At 40.5% G+C, this 17,550-nt stretch overlaps 1 protein-coding gene across 3 annotated transcripts in view; it reads right to left on the minus strand.

Annotated features, from left to right (window-relative positions):
• The window catches only part of LOC111080116 (procathepsin L), a 42,490-nt gene extending 41,747 nt beyond the window's left edge, over nucleotides 1-743 (minus strand). Inside the window, exons 1-2 of one of the 3 annotated variants that reach the window (XM_022375570.2) lie at nucleotides 597-739; nucleotides 385-537 (exon numbers count right to left, since the gene is read on the minus strand). In XM_022375570.2, coding sequence (XP_022231262.2) covers nucleotides 385-537; nucleotides 597-707 — 264 coding nt within the window. In that variant the 5' untranslated portion in view covers nucleotides 708-739. Of the gene's footprint in view, nucleotides 1-384; nucleotides 538-596 lie in introns of all 3 variants that reach the window. The other 2 variants (XM_022375573.2, XM_022375572.2) reach the window with 2 other exon arrangements.
• Nucleotides 744-17,550: the final 16,807 nt, after the last annotated feature.

Consider the following 17,550-nt stretch of genomic DNA (forward strand, 5'->3'; position numbering starts at 1 on the left):
CTATATGAGCAAAGATTTAGAGATTAAAACAAATTTAACAATCAAGGTCTCGTCTATGTTTTCCTCTTTGCGACACTGTATAAAAATCACAGAAAGCTAACTAAAAAAGTTTATATACTCTTAAAATTCGACAACCAGTAAAATAGATACAACGCAAATTCCCGGTCGTTGAATCTAATCAGAAACATGTACTTAGTACATATGTTTCTGTCCTAAGCTGGCCTAAAAATTATTTATTCAATGTTTTCGGTATATTTTGTTACTTACATTTTTAAAACTTGAAATATTTGTATTTTTACGAACGTGAACGTATTCAAATTATTACATCGACATATTTGAATTTTAGAGGTTCACTAATATGTGGACATGTTAATGTATACTTACCATGTCGGCCATAACATTTGTTGCTAACCTAAAGGTAGTCTGACCGTCCATATAATTTTTATTATGGTCTTTTATTATTTTGCTGTTTACCTGAAATGCCTTGAAACTACGCATTTCATCAAAATAACGAACGTACTTCTTATTATTTATCTTCTATAAAAAATATTTAAACATTAATTTCGGTTCGTACATTCAGTTAAGGTTGTTCCTACCTTAAATTGTTCAAATTCATTTTTAATGTCTAGAACAGATTCATTTTCCAAGTTAGTAGCATTAAGATTTGATAAAACACAGAAACTAAATAAAATTATAATTTTCCACATGTTCGTAACATGTTCAACTATATCATACAAAAATTATTTTTGAAACTGAAGAATAAAAAAACGAAACGACGCAAGAATAAGTACCGACGAGTATTAAAGTATAAAATACATAGTCAGCATTGAATTTCATGAACTACTCGAATCTTGAACACTCGAATTTCTGTTGCATGAAGTAAGAATTTAAACATGATTGCGTCGAATTCTTTTATACCTGATACTGATATTCTTTCAAATATATTTTACATTAAACAAAGCAAAAGCAATACAAATAATAAAGCTAACCTTTTAGGTTTAGGATATAATTATAAGAATTATATAATAAAATAAGAAACCTTTTTTTCTAACCGTTCGATTTTATAGCAGTTATAATATAGAGGTCCTATCTGATCTAGTGGTCTATAATACCTTTAAACTCATAAAGTGTATCCAATATTTATTAAATTTACTGCTCTTATACCCACGCGTTAGTTAGTGCGAGCTCATACAATACATACTGTTATGTTTAGCAGAGATTTATCGATAGCCAAATCGGGCGGCTGCCACAGCTGTTAAGATGAATTCACTTTTTTTTTTTTTGACCTGACCAATGTTTTCAGATCTAATTTTGAGGTTGGTTCAAAAAAAAACTATTTATAAAAAGGGGAAAAAGAGGACAAGCTCAATTGCACTGGTAATGATATCAAATTCATGTCAATGCATCATTAAGTCATATATTTTTTTACTTTTGCAATTAAGATTTGTTTGGTTGTATAAAAAGCCGTTTACTTATCATTTCTGCGAGGAATTTATTGTCGTTTTGAAAACGGAAAAGTCTTGCGTTTTATGAGTGCGGGAGCGCCTGACTTTTCCTTTAGAGAAGTAAATCACATTTTTTTTGTGAAAGTGACAACCGGAGCCTGCATGATTATTGTTCGTAGCTTTCAGCCGAACAACTAAGACACTACTTGATACTAAATGATGAGCAAAGTAAAAAAACCGCAGAGCTGCTCCCAGCTCAATTGAAAAGCCAGCTTGATGCTCATATGTATATCTCTCGCTTTGATTGCAGGCATTTCCCAAAAGGCCATCTCACAATGTGTCTTTGCTTCTTTTTCAATTTCCATATAACGAAAGTTAATAAAAATTAACATTGTTTATGGGCATTTCCGCAGGTCCCGAAAGTAGGTTGCACAAAAAAGATATGAAACAAAAAAATTTTCCAAACCTAATCATAGCCCAAGGGAACAAGGGTTTTGTTGATTAAAAACTGAATGTTGTTTTTAAGGTAATTGGGGACGCTGAATCCAAACATGTACTTGGTTTTTATACCCGTACTCAAAAAAGAGTTAAGGGGTATATTAGATTTGTGGTAAAAGTGGATGTGTGCAACGCAGAGAAGGAAACGTTTACGACCCAATAAAGTATATATATTCGAGTCCGAGTCCGAGTCGATATTGCTATGTCCGTCTGTCCGTCTTGTTTGACGCCTGGATCTAAGAAACTATAAAAGCTAGAGGGACCAAATTTTGTTTCCAGACTCATGTGATATCACACTGCTACAAGTGTATTTCAAAATTTCGCCCCGCCCCCTTCCGCCCCAACAAAGGACGAAAATCTGTGGCAGGCACATTTTTAAAGATACGATACGCAGTATCGTAGAGAATGACCATATCTACCAGACTGCCGAATCTGAATCAGATCGGATCATATTTATAGCCAGAATGAAGAAGTTAATTTTCAGTTGCTTCCCCTGCCCCCTCACGCCTGCAACAACGCATCTCATTTTCCTTCTCGCTCGCACACTCTGCCGCGTTCAGTACTCGAGCAACCCCTAGCGCAGGAGATGTAGAATCTAAATGGTACATGTATAATCTACATGTGTGATGTATAATATACATAATATATGTAGATGTAGATAACAGATGTAGCAAAAAAATGTAAAATTCAAAATAAAAATTTTTTTTTCTAATTCTAAAATTCTAAAAAATCATATGTTCAAAATGTAATTACTGACTGAGTACGGGTATAAGTAGAGTCGCGTCCCCAGAAGCGACTCGCACGTTCCTTCTCGTTTCCTATCAGGTCGAGTTTCCGCGATAAACCGTTATATCCAAAATTAAGGCACTTCCCTTACATATAGTTACATAGTCAAAGTTTTGGTCTAAAAACATTTAGTTAAATTAGAATTATTTTGTTAAGAGATTAAATGTACATAAATGTACATAGAAAGCTACTTTAATATGATTTTTCATAAAGCTAATAAAAGCCCAATTGCCTCCCAGCCAATAAACTTGACGAAAATTAAAATTTGTAAGTTTTTTTGCCTTTCTTTTTTATTTAATCAACCATTACTGAGCCATGTTTCCCAGAACTTTGATGAAGTTTTTTACTAATTTGAGGTAGCTGATTTCAAATCTGATCTCTCTTACAGGTACTTAAAGTATATTTGACTTTTTTCCAAAAATTTCAAGTTCAAAGAGTCATAACTTTACTCCTCATCGGGCGATTTTAAAACTAAGTCTTTTTTCTTATTAATGTAACTGATAGTTTTGCAAAACAATTAAATTTTAAATCAAAATCGCCCGATGAGGAGTAAAGTTATGACTCTTTGAACTTTTGTTGATTGAAAAAAGTCAATAATACGCTGATAGGCAGAAAAGGGCAAAAAGTGCTTTTAAGCGCAAAATCAATCGAATATTTTGAAAAGACGCACATGCATCAGAGTGCGATGCAACTTTTTGCCACCACTAGGGCCCTATGCTTTAAATATGTAAAGAAAAGTGCCTCTCCGGCCAGATGCAATGAAGCTTGACGCAGCCCCAGTGTGAACGGCCTATAAAATAGATTAAAAAAAATAAATGATTATGTTTTCAACGTAAATGGAATATTTTAGATATTCTACATACAAAAATACTTTTTAAGCTTTTAAGATTTTTTAATAGGTGTTGAATATGTTAAAGAAGAATAACAGAGCGATTCCGATTGCTATGAAGATTAGTTCCAGACTCCAAGGTCTGACGGACCGAATTGCCAGTGCAGCAATGCAGAAAGTCTTGGAAGAGAGCGACAGTGAGCGATAAAAGGAGAGCAGCTCGGAGCAGATGCTAAGCCGAGCTAAGCAGTTAGAGCGCGAGAGACCAGATTAGATGATTCAACTGCAGGAACAAGCGAAGAATGCGGGATAGACACGAAAGAACGGCCAATGGCGAGCATACGTCGACTAACAATGATATTGTGCAGTGGACAGTGCAAACAGAGTGTTCACCTGTACGAATTTACTTTAGGCTGCACCACTGGCTATTACATGATATTTTGTCTACTTGACGCGATATACCCCTCGTTGGTAGCCTGACTTTCAACAGCAACAGAATCACATACAGTTTGTTAGCGGCCTCGCTAGAGAAAAGCATTCGAAAGAAGCTTACGCACTTGTTCACGGCCCCAATAGACCAATATTGGGATCAAATTAGTCCAAGCAGAAATTAGTCTGTTCATGAAAGTTAGAGATGATTGCAAGAGAAAGCGGATATCTGCTGGGCAAGATGATGGGATGATGGCCATCAAAATCCAACAAAAAGTTCTTCAATCTGAGAAGTTCAAAATGTTGCATGATCAAAGATGCAAGTGAAATATATGCAGAAAAGTGAAACATATTTGTGACCTACACTTCAAAACCTTCCGTTAGGTATACAAAGGTATACCCAAGGATATATGAAACATACTGGAATTCTCAAAGCTTCAATTTTTCAACTATTTTTGACCTATATTCTGAGCGCTTATAATTCTCAAATAGTTTTAGCTACAATTTAATGAGTTTTCGCTAAAGCAAGAAATGCAACAAACAAAAAAAGTGTCCTAAGTGTCCCAAATTTTTTGTTTAGAATAGACGCCGTTAACAAGTTTGTTGAGCTAGCTGTTGAATTCGAGCGATTCAATATACTTTATGTGTACAGTTTATTTGTTAAGTAGGCGAAATATGGGGTGCGTAGGTGTAGCGAAATAAAAGCGAGATGTGCCGGTTGATCAAATCAAAGCGAGAAAATTGAAGACGCAGGGTCTGTTCAATATGCGAGAGAAGTGAGTGATAGATCAAGACGGTAGAACGTGAGTGCGATAATGATGGCGATCAATTAAAGACTGAAAAAGGGCAGACGGGCCGAATTGCCCGTGCCTTAATGCAAGCGAGAGAAACAGCAAAATAAGCGATAGAAACTCGGGCTGCTGCTGAGCCGAGTACGAGCGATAGATAGAGAAAAAGAATGCGAGACAGCAGCATAGAAAAGTAAAGGAGAAAGGCGCGAGACGAAGACACGAAAGAACGGTTGCATATGCTATTGCATTGAGTAATTACACTAGTCAACACGATTTTTCCTCAAGGAACAAAACGAACTTTTTCTTGAAGATTTGGGGCTTAGAAATGGTTGGATGATATTTTTTTTTTCTATGGCAGAACTTTTTTTTAAAGAATTTTTGAAATCTGGTATTTTTTTTTAAGCTTTTTTCAGAGGTAGCGCTTGTTTTTTTCACATAACTCTAGTATCTTACGTCTGGTTGTAAAGAACTTTGCTATTTTGAAAAGATAATTAAAACAGCTAGAAGATTATTCCAAACACTTTGTGATTACAGCTTACCGTCTGGGAAATATAAAGCATTGAAATGCAAAAATGATGATTTTTGTGCGGTATTTTTTACGAAATTTTGACTTTAAAAACTCAGGAAACGTGGAAAAAAAATTATATCCTGTGTCCTCTATTTTTTTCGGGAATTGCGATCGCGATCAGGTACCAAATGTAACAACCCTTTTTCGTTTGCTTTGTTCCCAATTGGCAGTTGGGCCCGAAACCTTCCAAAAGGTATTTTTTGGTAAATTTTTCATTTTTTAAGTTTGGTTAACGAATTTGAGCTCCAAAGTCTGTACATAGATTTTAATGAGCGATACCTTAAACGACGCCAATTTAATGCACCTATACAAAAAAAAAATAGAGGACCCAGGATATAATTTTTTTTCGACTTTTCCTGGGTTTTTAAAGTCAAAATTTCGTAAAAAATACCATAGAAAAAAAACCATAATTCTTTAAAAAATTTTAAAGCCCCATATCTATCAGAAAAAGTCGGTTTGGATCCTTGAGGAAAAAAAAAGTTCGATTTTGTCGAGTAGTGTTATAAGCGGTTACAATATTTATATGCAGTGGGCAATGCAAATAGCAAACAAAGACGAAATTACGTTATTTTGCGCCACTGGCTATTATTAGAGGAATTTGTTGGGGAATTTCAGGCTGGGAAACCAGACAAAGTTCATGTCTGAAAATAAAACCATACCCTACGAAAAACTATTTTTTTAAAAGGCCAAAGTGGCGGAATCTTTAAATATAAACAAAATTTTAACTTTGATTGGCCATATCGTCACCATGAATAAAAAAATCATGTGAAAAGAGGTGTCAACGTTATGTGTTTTGTTGATATATGCGCTTCAGTTTCTGAGTATGAAAGGGCCCAAACGTTGGGGCAGCAAGCGGAAAATGTGATTTTCGGGGGGTTGGTCAACCAATTTTAGCTCCACTGTTTCTCCATAGATTTTAATGAACAATACCTTAAACGACGCCGAATTAATGCAAATATACACAAAAAAATATTTTAAAAAGTAGGATTTTCTACTTTTTCCTGAGTTTTTAAAAATACCGCAATTTTTTCATTTGAAAGCTTAATATTTCCCAAACGGCAAGCTGAAATCACAAAGTCTTTGGGTTTTATTTATAGCTTGATTTCTTAGCTTTTCAGAACTTGCAACTTGAAAAGTTCCTTTATCGCCATATGGCATAAGACTTTGCTTACTGACTAGCTGGAAAAATAAAGATGGCCTTATGGGAAATGCCTGCAGTCAGAGCGATAGAACTATATTTTTTTTATTTTTTTTTTTTTTTTGTGTCTGTCTGTTGACGTTGACAAGCAATGACTGCACCATCAAGTGGCCCATGCGACACCAAGCCGAAGCCTGTTACGCGCGGAACCCAGGCAGAAACGCAGCCCTCCTCCCGCCCAACCGACAACCGAGGGGCGCTGCCGCATGACGCGCGACGCGTGTTACCGAACTGATCGCGAGCATGCAGGAAAGATAGGTGTTAGACTAAAATTCGAGGAAAATTAGAGCTAAACACAACTCAAAGAGCTAAACATGCAAAGATAGCTAAAAAATATAACTAATTACGGGAAAGGTATGTTAGTATTAGTGATTTAAGAAGAGGAAGGGAATTAGTAGTTGATATTATGTGATAGAGGGAATTGAAGTCCGAGCAAAGTACCCTAAATGGTTCGTGCAAGGAATAATTCGATCTACAAAGCGGAAGGAACAAACGAATGAAGTTTCTAGTAGATCTAATAGGAATCGTAAAGTTTATGCGGCTCAACAGCATTTTTCTACGACTAACTAAGGTTGGAAGGTTTATTAAAAGCAATCTACGAGGATAAGATGGCAGTCTCACACCTGCATCCCAGTTAAGGCCACGCAGAGCAAAAAGTAAAAAGTTTACCATGGTAGAAATGTGTTCAGAAAACTTTAACTTTGGGTCTAATTTAACACCAAGATCATCAACCACGGTAATTCTCTCAAGAGAGCCACCGCAGAGGCTATAAAGAGCCAAAAGGGGTCTGGAGCGATGAAATGTCATTACTTTGCATTTCGAGGCATTTAGGTGTAACATATTTGCACAACACCATGATTGAAAGTTATTGATATCGGATTGCAAGCGAGAGTGAAATGAAATGTCCTTATACTGGACACAAAGTTTAACATCATCCGCATACATGAGTACTCGAGAGTTTGTTAATACTGAAGGCAGATCATTAATAAAGAGTGTGAATAGTAGGGGGCCTAGATGGCTGCCCTGTGGTACTCCAGAAGTAACCTTAACAGGTGAAGAGAAGGAGTTTTTGAAGAGGACTCTTTGAGACCTAGAACGAAGGTAGCTAGAAATCCATCTCAAAAGATTAGGCGGAAACCCTAAAAGGTCAAGTTTTTGTGCTAAAAGGGAATGGTTTACAGAATCGAATGCTTTACTAAAATCAGTGTAAATGACATCCGTCTGCAAGTTACCTTGAAAGCCTTTAATGATAAAAGAGGTAAACTCTAATCAATTTGTGGTTGTTGATCGTCGCCTTATAAATCCGTGCTGGGACGGAGATATAAGTGAGCTAAAAATTTTTCAAACATTTTAAGAATAGCGGATAACTTAGATATACCTCTATAATTATTTTCAACAGACTTGCTACCTTTCTTATGGAGCGAAATAATAAAAGATTCCTTCCAGATGGGGGGAAGCATGAAGAGTTAATGGACAGGGTGAATAGTTTAAGCAAGGGTCCACACAGAGCGTCGGCACAGTACCTGAGTACACAGCCGGGAACTCCGTCGGGACCTGGTGAAAACACCGGCTTAACTAGTCGAAGATCATGAAGCAGTGAGCTTTCATTTAACAAGGGGCTGAAGATGCCATTCGACCTTGGTAAACTGTATGGATACGGCTGACCAGAGTAGCTTTCATGAGAATAGGTTGTTTGAAAAAATTTGGCAAAAAGATCGGCAATTGCCTGATCATTTTTTGTTGACATATTGAGAAAAGATAACGAGGATGGATGTGCGGACGTTCTACGCTTACTATTTACGAAGCTGTAAAACTGTTTCGGGTCCTGTGAAAATCGTATTGTTTCGTCATGTCGTCGTCTTAGTTAATGTTGTATGTTAAGATTATTTTTGAATTGTTTGAAGTCTAGTGTAAGGAGGTTAGGGCAAGGCGGGAGCGCAATAAAAGCTCGCTCTTTCGCTCAAGGCGAATTCGCCCCGCTTTGCCACCGTAGGTTAGTTAGGCATAGAATGAAGTGGAATGAATTTTAGAATATAATCGTTGAAATTGGATTCGATCGAGCGCACCTAATTTATTTCGTCCCCGCCTTTAATAAATCTATACGCCACCCAAGTATTTCGGTTTTGTTTAATTAGAAAAACTATTCTAAATTTTCATGGCGCCCCCGGGTGGACGGAAAGAATAAATTAAAAAAGACAACATGCCTCCACAGGAGTGGCTCCTCGGGAGGGTGATCGCCACGCACGCCGGGGAGGACGGCATGGTCAGGGTCGTCGACCTTAGGAGGAGCGATGGGGGCATTTTTCGGCGGGCCATCCACAAGTTGGCGCCGCTACCAATGGGTTGAAGCCGCTCAGGCCTTCAACGGGGCAGGTGTTTCGTCATGTCGTCGTCTTAGTTAATGTTGTATGTCAAGATTATTTTTGAATTGTTTGAAGTCTAGTGTAAGGAGGTTAGGGCAAGGCGGGAGCGCAATAAAAGCTCGCTCTTTCGCTCAAGGCGAATTCGCCCCGCTTTGCCACCGTAGGTTAGTTAGGCATAGAATGAAGTGGAATGAATTTTAGAATATAATCGTTGAAATTGGATTCGATCGAGCGCACCTAATTTATTTCGTCCCCGCCTTTAATAAATCTATACGCCACCCAAGTATTTCGGTTTTGTTTAATTAGAAAAACTATTCTAAATTTTCACGTATCTTGCATCGAGATAGGTTGTTTTTATAGCATTGATCGTTAAGAACGGAGAAATTTGACCGAGCTATTACATAGTGAGAAAGAGAAGAGGGAGAACCAACTTCTCGAAATTTTTTATAAAGTCTTGATTTTAAATTTTTTAGACTGGATAACTCTTTGGTAAGCCAAGGAGGCTTTCCAGATCTAACCGGACAAGAAAGTGGGACACAAGAAGAAAAAAATGTGTCAAGTACATTGTAAAAAATGTTTGTGCCTTTCATAACGTCAGTGCACAAGTACAGAGCGGACCAATCAAAATCCCTAATTTACGAAAGCAGCGGACACGTTCAGATAGCCTACCCATTCGATCCAATACAGTAGGGCCAATATCGACTGACACTTCGAATGTAGGATGGTAGGAGTCTTCAGGTATACTGAGCGGAAGAGCTCGGGTTAACAACGCTATGGTCGGGTCCGAGACAAAGCAATCGACCCAAGGAATTTTTCACATGGTTGACTTGAGACAGGGATAGGTCTAGCAAGCCGTCGATAAAGTCATGTCGTGACATGGGCACAAGGTTATTAAACTCGTTTACCGAAGACCAAACAGTACCTGGCAAATTGAAATCACCAAGAACTATCATATGGTCTTTATCTGATATCGAGGAAGAAACAGTTTTTAAAGCGGACTGGTGATGCTCGTATATTAAGATATCCGAGGAACGTGGAATATACGAGCAAGTAATGAAAATGGAAAAGCCTGGGAGAATCAGTTTTACGCACAGGAATTCCAGGTCTTGTTGAACCTGGACCATGAAATGTTCCGACGTGAAGTTTGAGTCCACTGCAATAAGGACCCCACCTCCACGTCGAGAAGAACGGTCATTTCTAAAAATTGTGTACCGACCTTCCAAAACTTCGGAACTAAGGATGTCCGGCTTTAACCAGGTCTCGGTGAACACAATAACGTGGGATGAGAATGCGAGACTCTCAAGGAAAAGAGAGCTGAGCTTACTACGCAAGCCTCTAGCATTCTGGTAGGTAACTACAAGATAAGAAGTTAGTTTTTTGGATGGGTGGAAGTAGAGGTGGAAGATGAGGATGGAGGTGGAGCACTGGTCTGAATGCTCGGAAGAGTAATGGGGGGCCTATTCTTTTTCTTAGCCTTAAACTCTTTAACCACCAAATGCTCTGGCCAAAACTTGGCGGAACAAATGGTTTCAAATTGAGTTGGCGAGACGCTTATCTTGAAGGAAGATATCTCCCTGGCGTAAGAAGAGTTAAATTTTTCCACCTTTAAGCCGACGGCTTTTATTTTGCTTTGTATAAAAGCGGTCACATCATTGGATGTGAGGTCAGGGGCTAGCCGCGAGACAAAAACTTGTCGCTTTGGTGGGACTCCCACCAGTGGTTTTGGTACCACAGGCCTAGTACCTGTGATGGCAGTATCCGATGGTCCTGGACATCTATTAGCTAGTGGGAGCGAAACTGAGGGAATAGTTAAGGGGGTGCGGACTCGATGGACACGGACTCTACAGACATTTCTAACTGCATAATCTCCGAAGTGACGCATTCGGCTCCCTAATCTGCATCACCAGCAGCGATCGTTGCCCTTGGAGTAGCAAACGTAATCAACTGCTGCACTAAAGGAGTGGTCGGAGTAAGTTTTTCAGATGCCGGCGGACATGAGGCAGTCGGCACTTGCAAGTCCCGCGGAGTAGACTTCTTGCGCCTCGGAGACTCAGCCAGCAGCTGTAAACTGCTGAATTGAGTGTTCATGGCCAAGAGCCGATCATATTGCTGTTTAAAGCCTACGATCAGCTCTTTGAAGCCACTCCGCGTCTGCCTCATGAACGAACGCATGTCGTTTTCCACAGCACGGCATTCCTCACAACTATAATGTAGGCCGTTTTTTTGGGAAATGGCGTCTCCTACACGGCCCGAGATCCCTACACATTTTGCGTGCACTACGCTTTCGCAAAGCCAGGAGGGGATATTGGGCTGGTCATGGGTGATCTGCTTCTTGCAGGTTTTTTGGCACAGACGACAGAAAATTCCATATTTATGTCTTTTATTTTTTTTTACTTTGGGAAAAAAAAGTTCAAAACAAATAGCAATCAGACCACTGTGCAGAGCAAATGCTTAGAGCAACGCTTAAAGCGAAATCGGTAAAAGATGAGAGAGGAGAGTGGTTGCAGCAATAGCTTATAAGTGAGAGCGTTACTGCACAAAAAGTTACAAGAGCGAAAGCGAAAGAACAGTTTTTGAAAGTTAGGTGATAGAGAGAGTGATAGGTGGCAATAACTACGACAAAGAGCGGCTAAATGTAATGAGAGGGCGTACTTACAAAAGCAACAACACAAGCACAATTTTTTACACAATTATAAGGCATGCACCCGCGGTAAAAGTATGATTTTAATGTAAGTTAGTTAGAGAGTTAAATTATAGATAAAAAACACCGGCTGTTTAAGTTAAACAAAAGGAAAATGCGGAGCGCAAAACAAAAACACGTCTGGTCACTACGAAAGAGAACGAACGAACGAATGCGTCAAGCTGGCGATCCAGTTGAGCTGGAAGCAGCGCTGCGGCAGAACTTATCGAAAATTTTACTTCGCGGATACAATTGTACTGGCTTGGTGTCTGTGTTATGCTGGAAAACATCATTGTGTGTCAAGTAGTGCTTCAGTTGTTCTACTAAAAGCCATTAGACGTGTCTAGAGACGGCTACGAACAATAATGTTGCATTTTGTCTTTAGTGCTATCCCTCTCTACGCAGCAAAACTGTCTAAGTCTAATGGCATATGGCTATTACAAAGCCATCAGTGTATATGTGGATCGCATTTGCAGGTCCACGTTCGCCCCTCTCCCAGTCATCCCTGAGTGGGATCTATACCTGAAAAGGCGTCGAGAGGTGATCACTCGGTATACAGTAATCTGTCCCCTCCGGTAGTTGCAGGAGCCTCGTTAAGATTCCCGAGGAGGATGATTTCCAGAGTTTTTTTTCCCTCATTCTGAGAGCTGAGAGTGTTGCTACCTTTTCCCCATGAGTTCTACACGGAGAAGGTACAACATGGTATCGAAGTCTTCGCCTGGGTAGTCCGCCCGTTATGCTTAGCTCTGCCATGCGTTGGACAAGGCTGAGTTTTCTTGTCTAGTACTGGTCACCACACCTCTGCGATGTACCTCTGCTGACAAACATGGTGGAAGGTGATGTCTCCTGGGAAGCCTCAATGATCCTGCATTGAAGCATCGGATCGATGTGACTCATCGTCCGGGAATCAGTCCCAAGGTCCGTCAGTGCACCGGTGATGGCGGTCGGGATGATGTTGTTAAAAGCGCCTTCTATGTCAAGGAAGGCTACCATGGTGTATTCCTTATAGATAAGATACGTTTAAATGATCGATGTGATTGCGTGTAGGGCCGTCTCGGTGGATCTTCCTTTCCGATAGGAGTGCTTCCATCAATGCACCCGTGATGGTTGGGATGTTGTTGTTAAAAGCGCCTTCTATGTCAAGAAAGGCCACCAGAGTGTAATCCTTATAGTTAAGGGACGTTTCAATGATCGATGTAATCGCGTGTAAGGCCGTCTCGGTGGATCGTCCTCTCCGATAGGCGTGATGAGAATCAGAGATTAGATTGGGCGGAATACTCGCCCTGAGATGCAGCCCTAAAAGCCGTTCCATCGTCTTCAAAAGAAAGGACGAAAGACTTATATGTCTGAAATCTATGGAGGCAGTATGCGAGGCCTTACGTGCCTTGGGTATAAAAACGACTTTGGTCTGAAGCCATGTGTCTGTGATTTTTCTGTGAGAGAAAATTCCCTAGTAAATCCGTTTGAGCCAATTTATGGCCCTTTGTCCGGAGTGGATCAGTTGGGCTGGGATGATACCATGTGTTCCCGCAGACCGTACGGCTTAAAGCTTTTAATTGCCCCTGTTCTCCTGACTTAGTAGGTTTAAAATAGATCTTGAGGCAGCAGAAGGAGGTGCGCTGTAGTTTGGTCTGTTTGGTCCTGGGAAGTGTGTGTTGAGAAGAAGGTTAAGCGATTCATTGCTGGACGTCGTCCATGACTGATCGGCTTTCTTCAGGTAACCCAAGGTTGGGGTCGACTTCGAGAGTACTTTGCGCAAGCGTGAAGCTTCGAAATTACTTTCGATTTTACTGCAGAACTGAGGATTGGACGCCTGAGGTTCCGGAATTGGATTGGACTCGGTAAGGAGAATGAGAAAACAGTTTCCACGTACCTGTGGTCTGAGAAGGAGTGTTCTTGAAGGACCCTCCAGGATACTATGTTATTCTGTATCTTGTGAGAGCCAAGTGTGAGGTCCAGGACCTCCTCGCGATTTTTAATAATAATGGTGGGATCGTTCCCCCGGTTTAATAAGACCATCTGAGTGGTCAGTATATAGCTGAAAAGGGACTCAACCCGTTCATTGGTGTCGGTGCTTCCCCACTGACTGTGGTGTGCGTTGGCGTCGCATCACACATTTAGGCCGATGTCCTTGGCCTCGCAGTCTGCGATGAGAGCCCTTAGGGGCGCGTGTGGAGGAGGGTCAAGTTGGTCGTGACCCATGTATGTGGAGCACATCCTCAGTGAGCTCTCTTGGCCTTCGAGGCTCACCGCTGTGTGATCTTCGCTGCTGAAATTTGGGAGAAAAAATAAATGTAACTCTGCCCTTAAAGTCGGATATTTAGGGGGCTATGGTGACCTTCCGGTAGCCATAGTCCTCTACTCCGTCCGACTTTTTCAGGAGCTCGAGCGACTCCTCAATAACGACGAGGATTAGCTGGCGCCTCTGTCCAGTAACCTCGTCCACCTTCCAATCGGCTGTAGGAAGGTGGGGGTTGCATCTTGGCAGGCGATGGCTTTCACCGTGCCTTGTTGCCACCCGGCGTCCTCACATTTAGGCGGTGGCCCGCTATTCTCCGCGAGCTCCTCCAGAAATCTGACCTAGAGCTCTGCATCGACCAGATGCCATTTGTCCCGAGGGACATTACCGTCCGTGGCGCCCCTGTCCAGGACGCCAATGAGGGTCTTGCCCCTCGCCACCTCAGCGAACGATCTGTTCGCCGGGTTGGTTTTTACCCGCTTGGCTTGCTGGGCTTGGCCTGGCTGTATAGCGGGATCCTCCGCTGAGCGTTGCCGCTTGGTCGGGGCCTTGGCTGCTCCCTTTCCGGCTATCCCATAGCCTTTGATCCAATCCCTTTTCCGACGACTTGAAATCCGCGCCGTCGTTGGACAGGATGAAAGCAGCGAGCCTCCTGTCTTGGTAGGACGGCTTCTTCCCCTGTGGTGCAGTACCTCCGCCTGCCGAGGTTGACGGGGGTTTCTCCGGCTACGGGGAGCTCACCAGCCGCTCTGCTTTGCAGCTACCCCGATAGCCGGTTTGGCCCCGGTGCCCCCCGACGTTGATGCATTACTGGTTACTGCAGAAAGACGGTGGACAGACTGACTCGTCTTCCCCCTCTTCTTTGGACCTGGTTTCCCAGGCGTTGATATAGAGGGACTGGCTTGTCTCTTCGGTACTTTAGGAGGAGTACCGAGCTCGTTTGCCGTTTTTTTTTAATATATAAATATTTGACATGTTGGTCCCATGAGTAGGCGGGAAGGGGATAGTCACCCGAGGTCCGAGGGTACAGTTATGGCGAGACAGCCCTTCATCCTTTAGACCATAATTCTTTAAAACATTTAAAGCTCCCAGTCTATCAGGAAAGGTCGGTTTGGTTCGAAGCGGAAAAAAGTTCCGTTTTGTCGAGTAGTGTAGCACGCAAAGTTAACGCCCGAATAAGCTCAAGTAATTAGCTGGATTTGAATGAAAAATAACTCACGATCTGTGCGTGTATGTGCTATAGGTTTTTCTGGTCGAATTTGGTTATTCCCGTACTCGAATAGTTAAGGGGTATATTGAATTTGTGGTAAAAGTGCATGTGTGTAACTCAGAGAAGGAAACGTTTCCGACCCCATAAAGTATATAAATTGCTAATCAGCATCAATAGCCGAGACGATATAGCCATATCTGTCTGTCCGATGAGCGCCTAGATCTCAGAGACTATAAGAGCCAGAGCAAATTTTTTCCAGACTCATGTGATATCACACTGTTACAAGTATATTTCAAAATTTGGCTCCGCCCTCTTACGCCCCCACAAAGAACGAATATTTGTTGCATCCACAGTTTTGAAGATACGAGAAAACTAAAAACGCAATATCGTATGACCATACCTATTAGAAATCGGAAACTGATATATATTGGATCAATTTAATAGCCAGAATGAAGAAATTAATTTTCCTTTGCTTCCCGCTCCTCCTCCAGTACAAGAAAGCGCTTCTCATTCTCTTTTTCGCTCGCACACTGTGCCTCGTTCAGTGCGCGAGCGCCCTCTAGCGGAGGAGATGTAGAATCTGCATTTCAGTTGCATAATATAAATTTTAAATGTAGATGACAGATGACAGATGTAGCAAAAATGTAAAACTAGCGGACCCGGCGAACCTTGCCTCGTCCAAGGTTTGATCTTCTAATAGCAAGCATATTTTAACTCAATTGATGAATAATATCTCGAGTTTAGAACTAATCTTCGACTATGAAAATTGCCTCTTCGCGTACTTAGCAGGCATTAGTCAAGCAAATAACTCAGTTGATGAATAATAACTTGAGTTTAGAACTAATCTTCAACTATGACAATTGCCTCTTCGCCTACTTCCACAAATAACCAAATAAAATTTTTCGTAAAAACAGTCTTCTGACAAATACGAAAAAAAAATTAAAACCAAATCTGCCCAGCCGTTCTCACGTGGTGAGCACTATACATTTGTATCTGTACATTTTTAAATCTATAGATATAAAATATTTAAAATTCTACATATATGATAAGTTCATATATTTATATACTGACTTCGTACGGGTATAAAAGTAGAGTCGTGTCCACAGAAGCGATTCACAACGTTTCTTCTCGTTTTTTTTTTACCCGTACTCAAAAAAGAGTATTAGATTAGATTTGTGGTAAAAGTGGATGTGTGTAGCACAGAGAAGGAAACGTTTCCGACCCAATAAAGTATATATATTCTTGATCAGTATCAATAGCCGAGTCGATAGAGCCATGCCTGTCTGTCCGTCCGTCCGTCTTGTTTGACGCCTGGATCTCAGAGACTATAAAAGCTAGAGGAATCAAATTTTGTTTCCAGAGTCATGTGATATCACACTGCTACAAGTGTATTTCAAAATTTCGCCCCGCCCCCTTCCGCTCCCACAAAGGACGAAAATCTGTGGCAGGCACATTTTTAAAGATACGATAAAACTAAAAACGCATTATCGTAGAGAATGACCATATCTACCAGACTGCTGAATCAGATCGAATCATAATTATAGCCAGAATGAAGAAATTAATTTTCATTTGCTTCCCCTTCCCCCTCCTGCCAACAACCAAGCAACTCATTTTCCTTCTCGCTCGCACACTCTGCCGCGTTCAGTGCGCGAGCAACCCCTAGCGCAGGAGATGTAGAATCTAAATGGTACATGTATAATCTACATATGTGATGTAGAATATACTTAATATATGTAGATGTAGATAACAGATGTAGCAAAAAAATTTAAAATTTAAAATTAAAATTTCTAATTCTAAAATTCTAAAAAATTATATGCTCAAAAATGTAAATACTGACTGAGTACGAGTATAAGTAGATTCGCGTCTTTAGAATCGACTCACACGTGCCTTCTCGTTTATTTTAAAAATTGTAAAATGATTTTTATTTAAATTTTTTAATTTAAAGCTTACTGGCAAAAACTGAAAGACACATGCATCAGGTTTTTATCCTGTCCTGATCCAAATGCGAGCAAGCGTTTCGCAGATCGGTACTCAGTTTCGAAAAAATTACATTCAAAACAGAAAAGCAATCGATGGTATTTTCCCATCTCGAGCGGAACATAGTAATATTCTATCTTTCGTCATCAAACGAAACAAACGCAATAACGAAGACAAATTAAATTTAATAAAGGCAGTCGAATGACTACAGAGGATATTATTATTTATTAATTCTATACCCGGTAATCATTTTAATTATTTAAAAGGTGATAAAACCGTGCTGATTGCATATCTGTTCTGCAGGATCGTATTTATCCAATATGGCAGTGTACATTACTGTCCTCCAGCTCCACAGCGCCCACAAATAAGACATTTCTGCTTTAATACAAAATTTGAAATTCAAACAGATTTCTGTTTGTAAACAAACACAAATCAGTGTAACCGTAGAGCATGCATATTCACCACTTTGGTTACACTGGGCACCGAGCGGAATATATAGCACTTTCGGTCGACGGAAAATTTAGCGCGTCTGAGTAC

The sequence above is a fragment of the Drosophila obscura genome, unplaced genomic scaffold, assembly GCF_018151105.1.
Source record: "Drosophila obscura isolate BZ-5 IFL unplaced genomic scaffold, ASM1815110v1 contig_9, whole genome shotgun sequence".
Lineage (NCBI taxonomy): Eukaryota > Metazoa > Arthropoda > Insecta > Diptera > Drosophilidae > Drosophila > Drosophila obscura.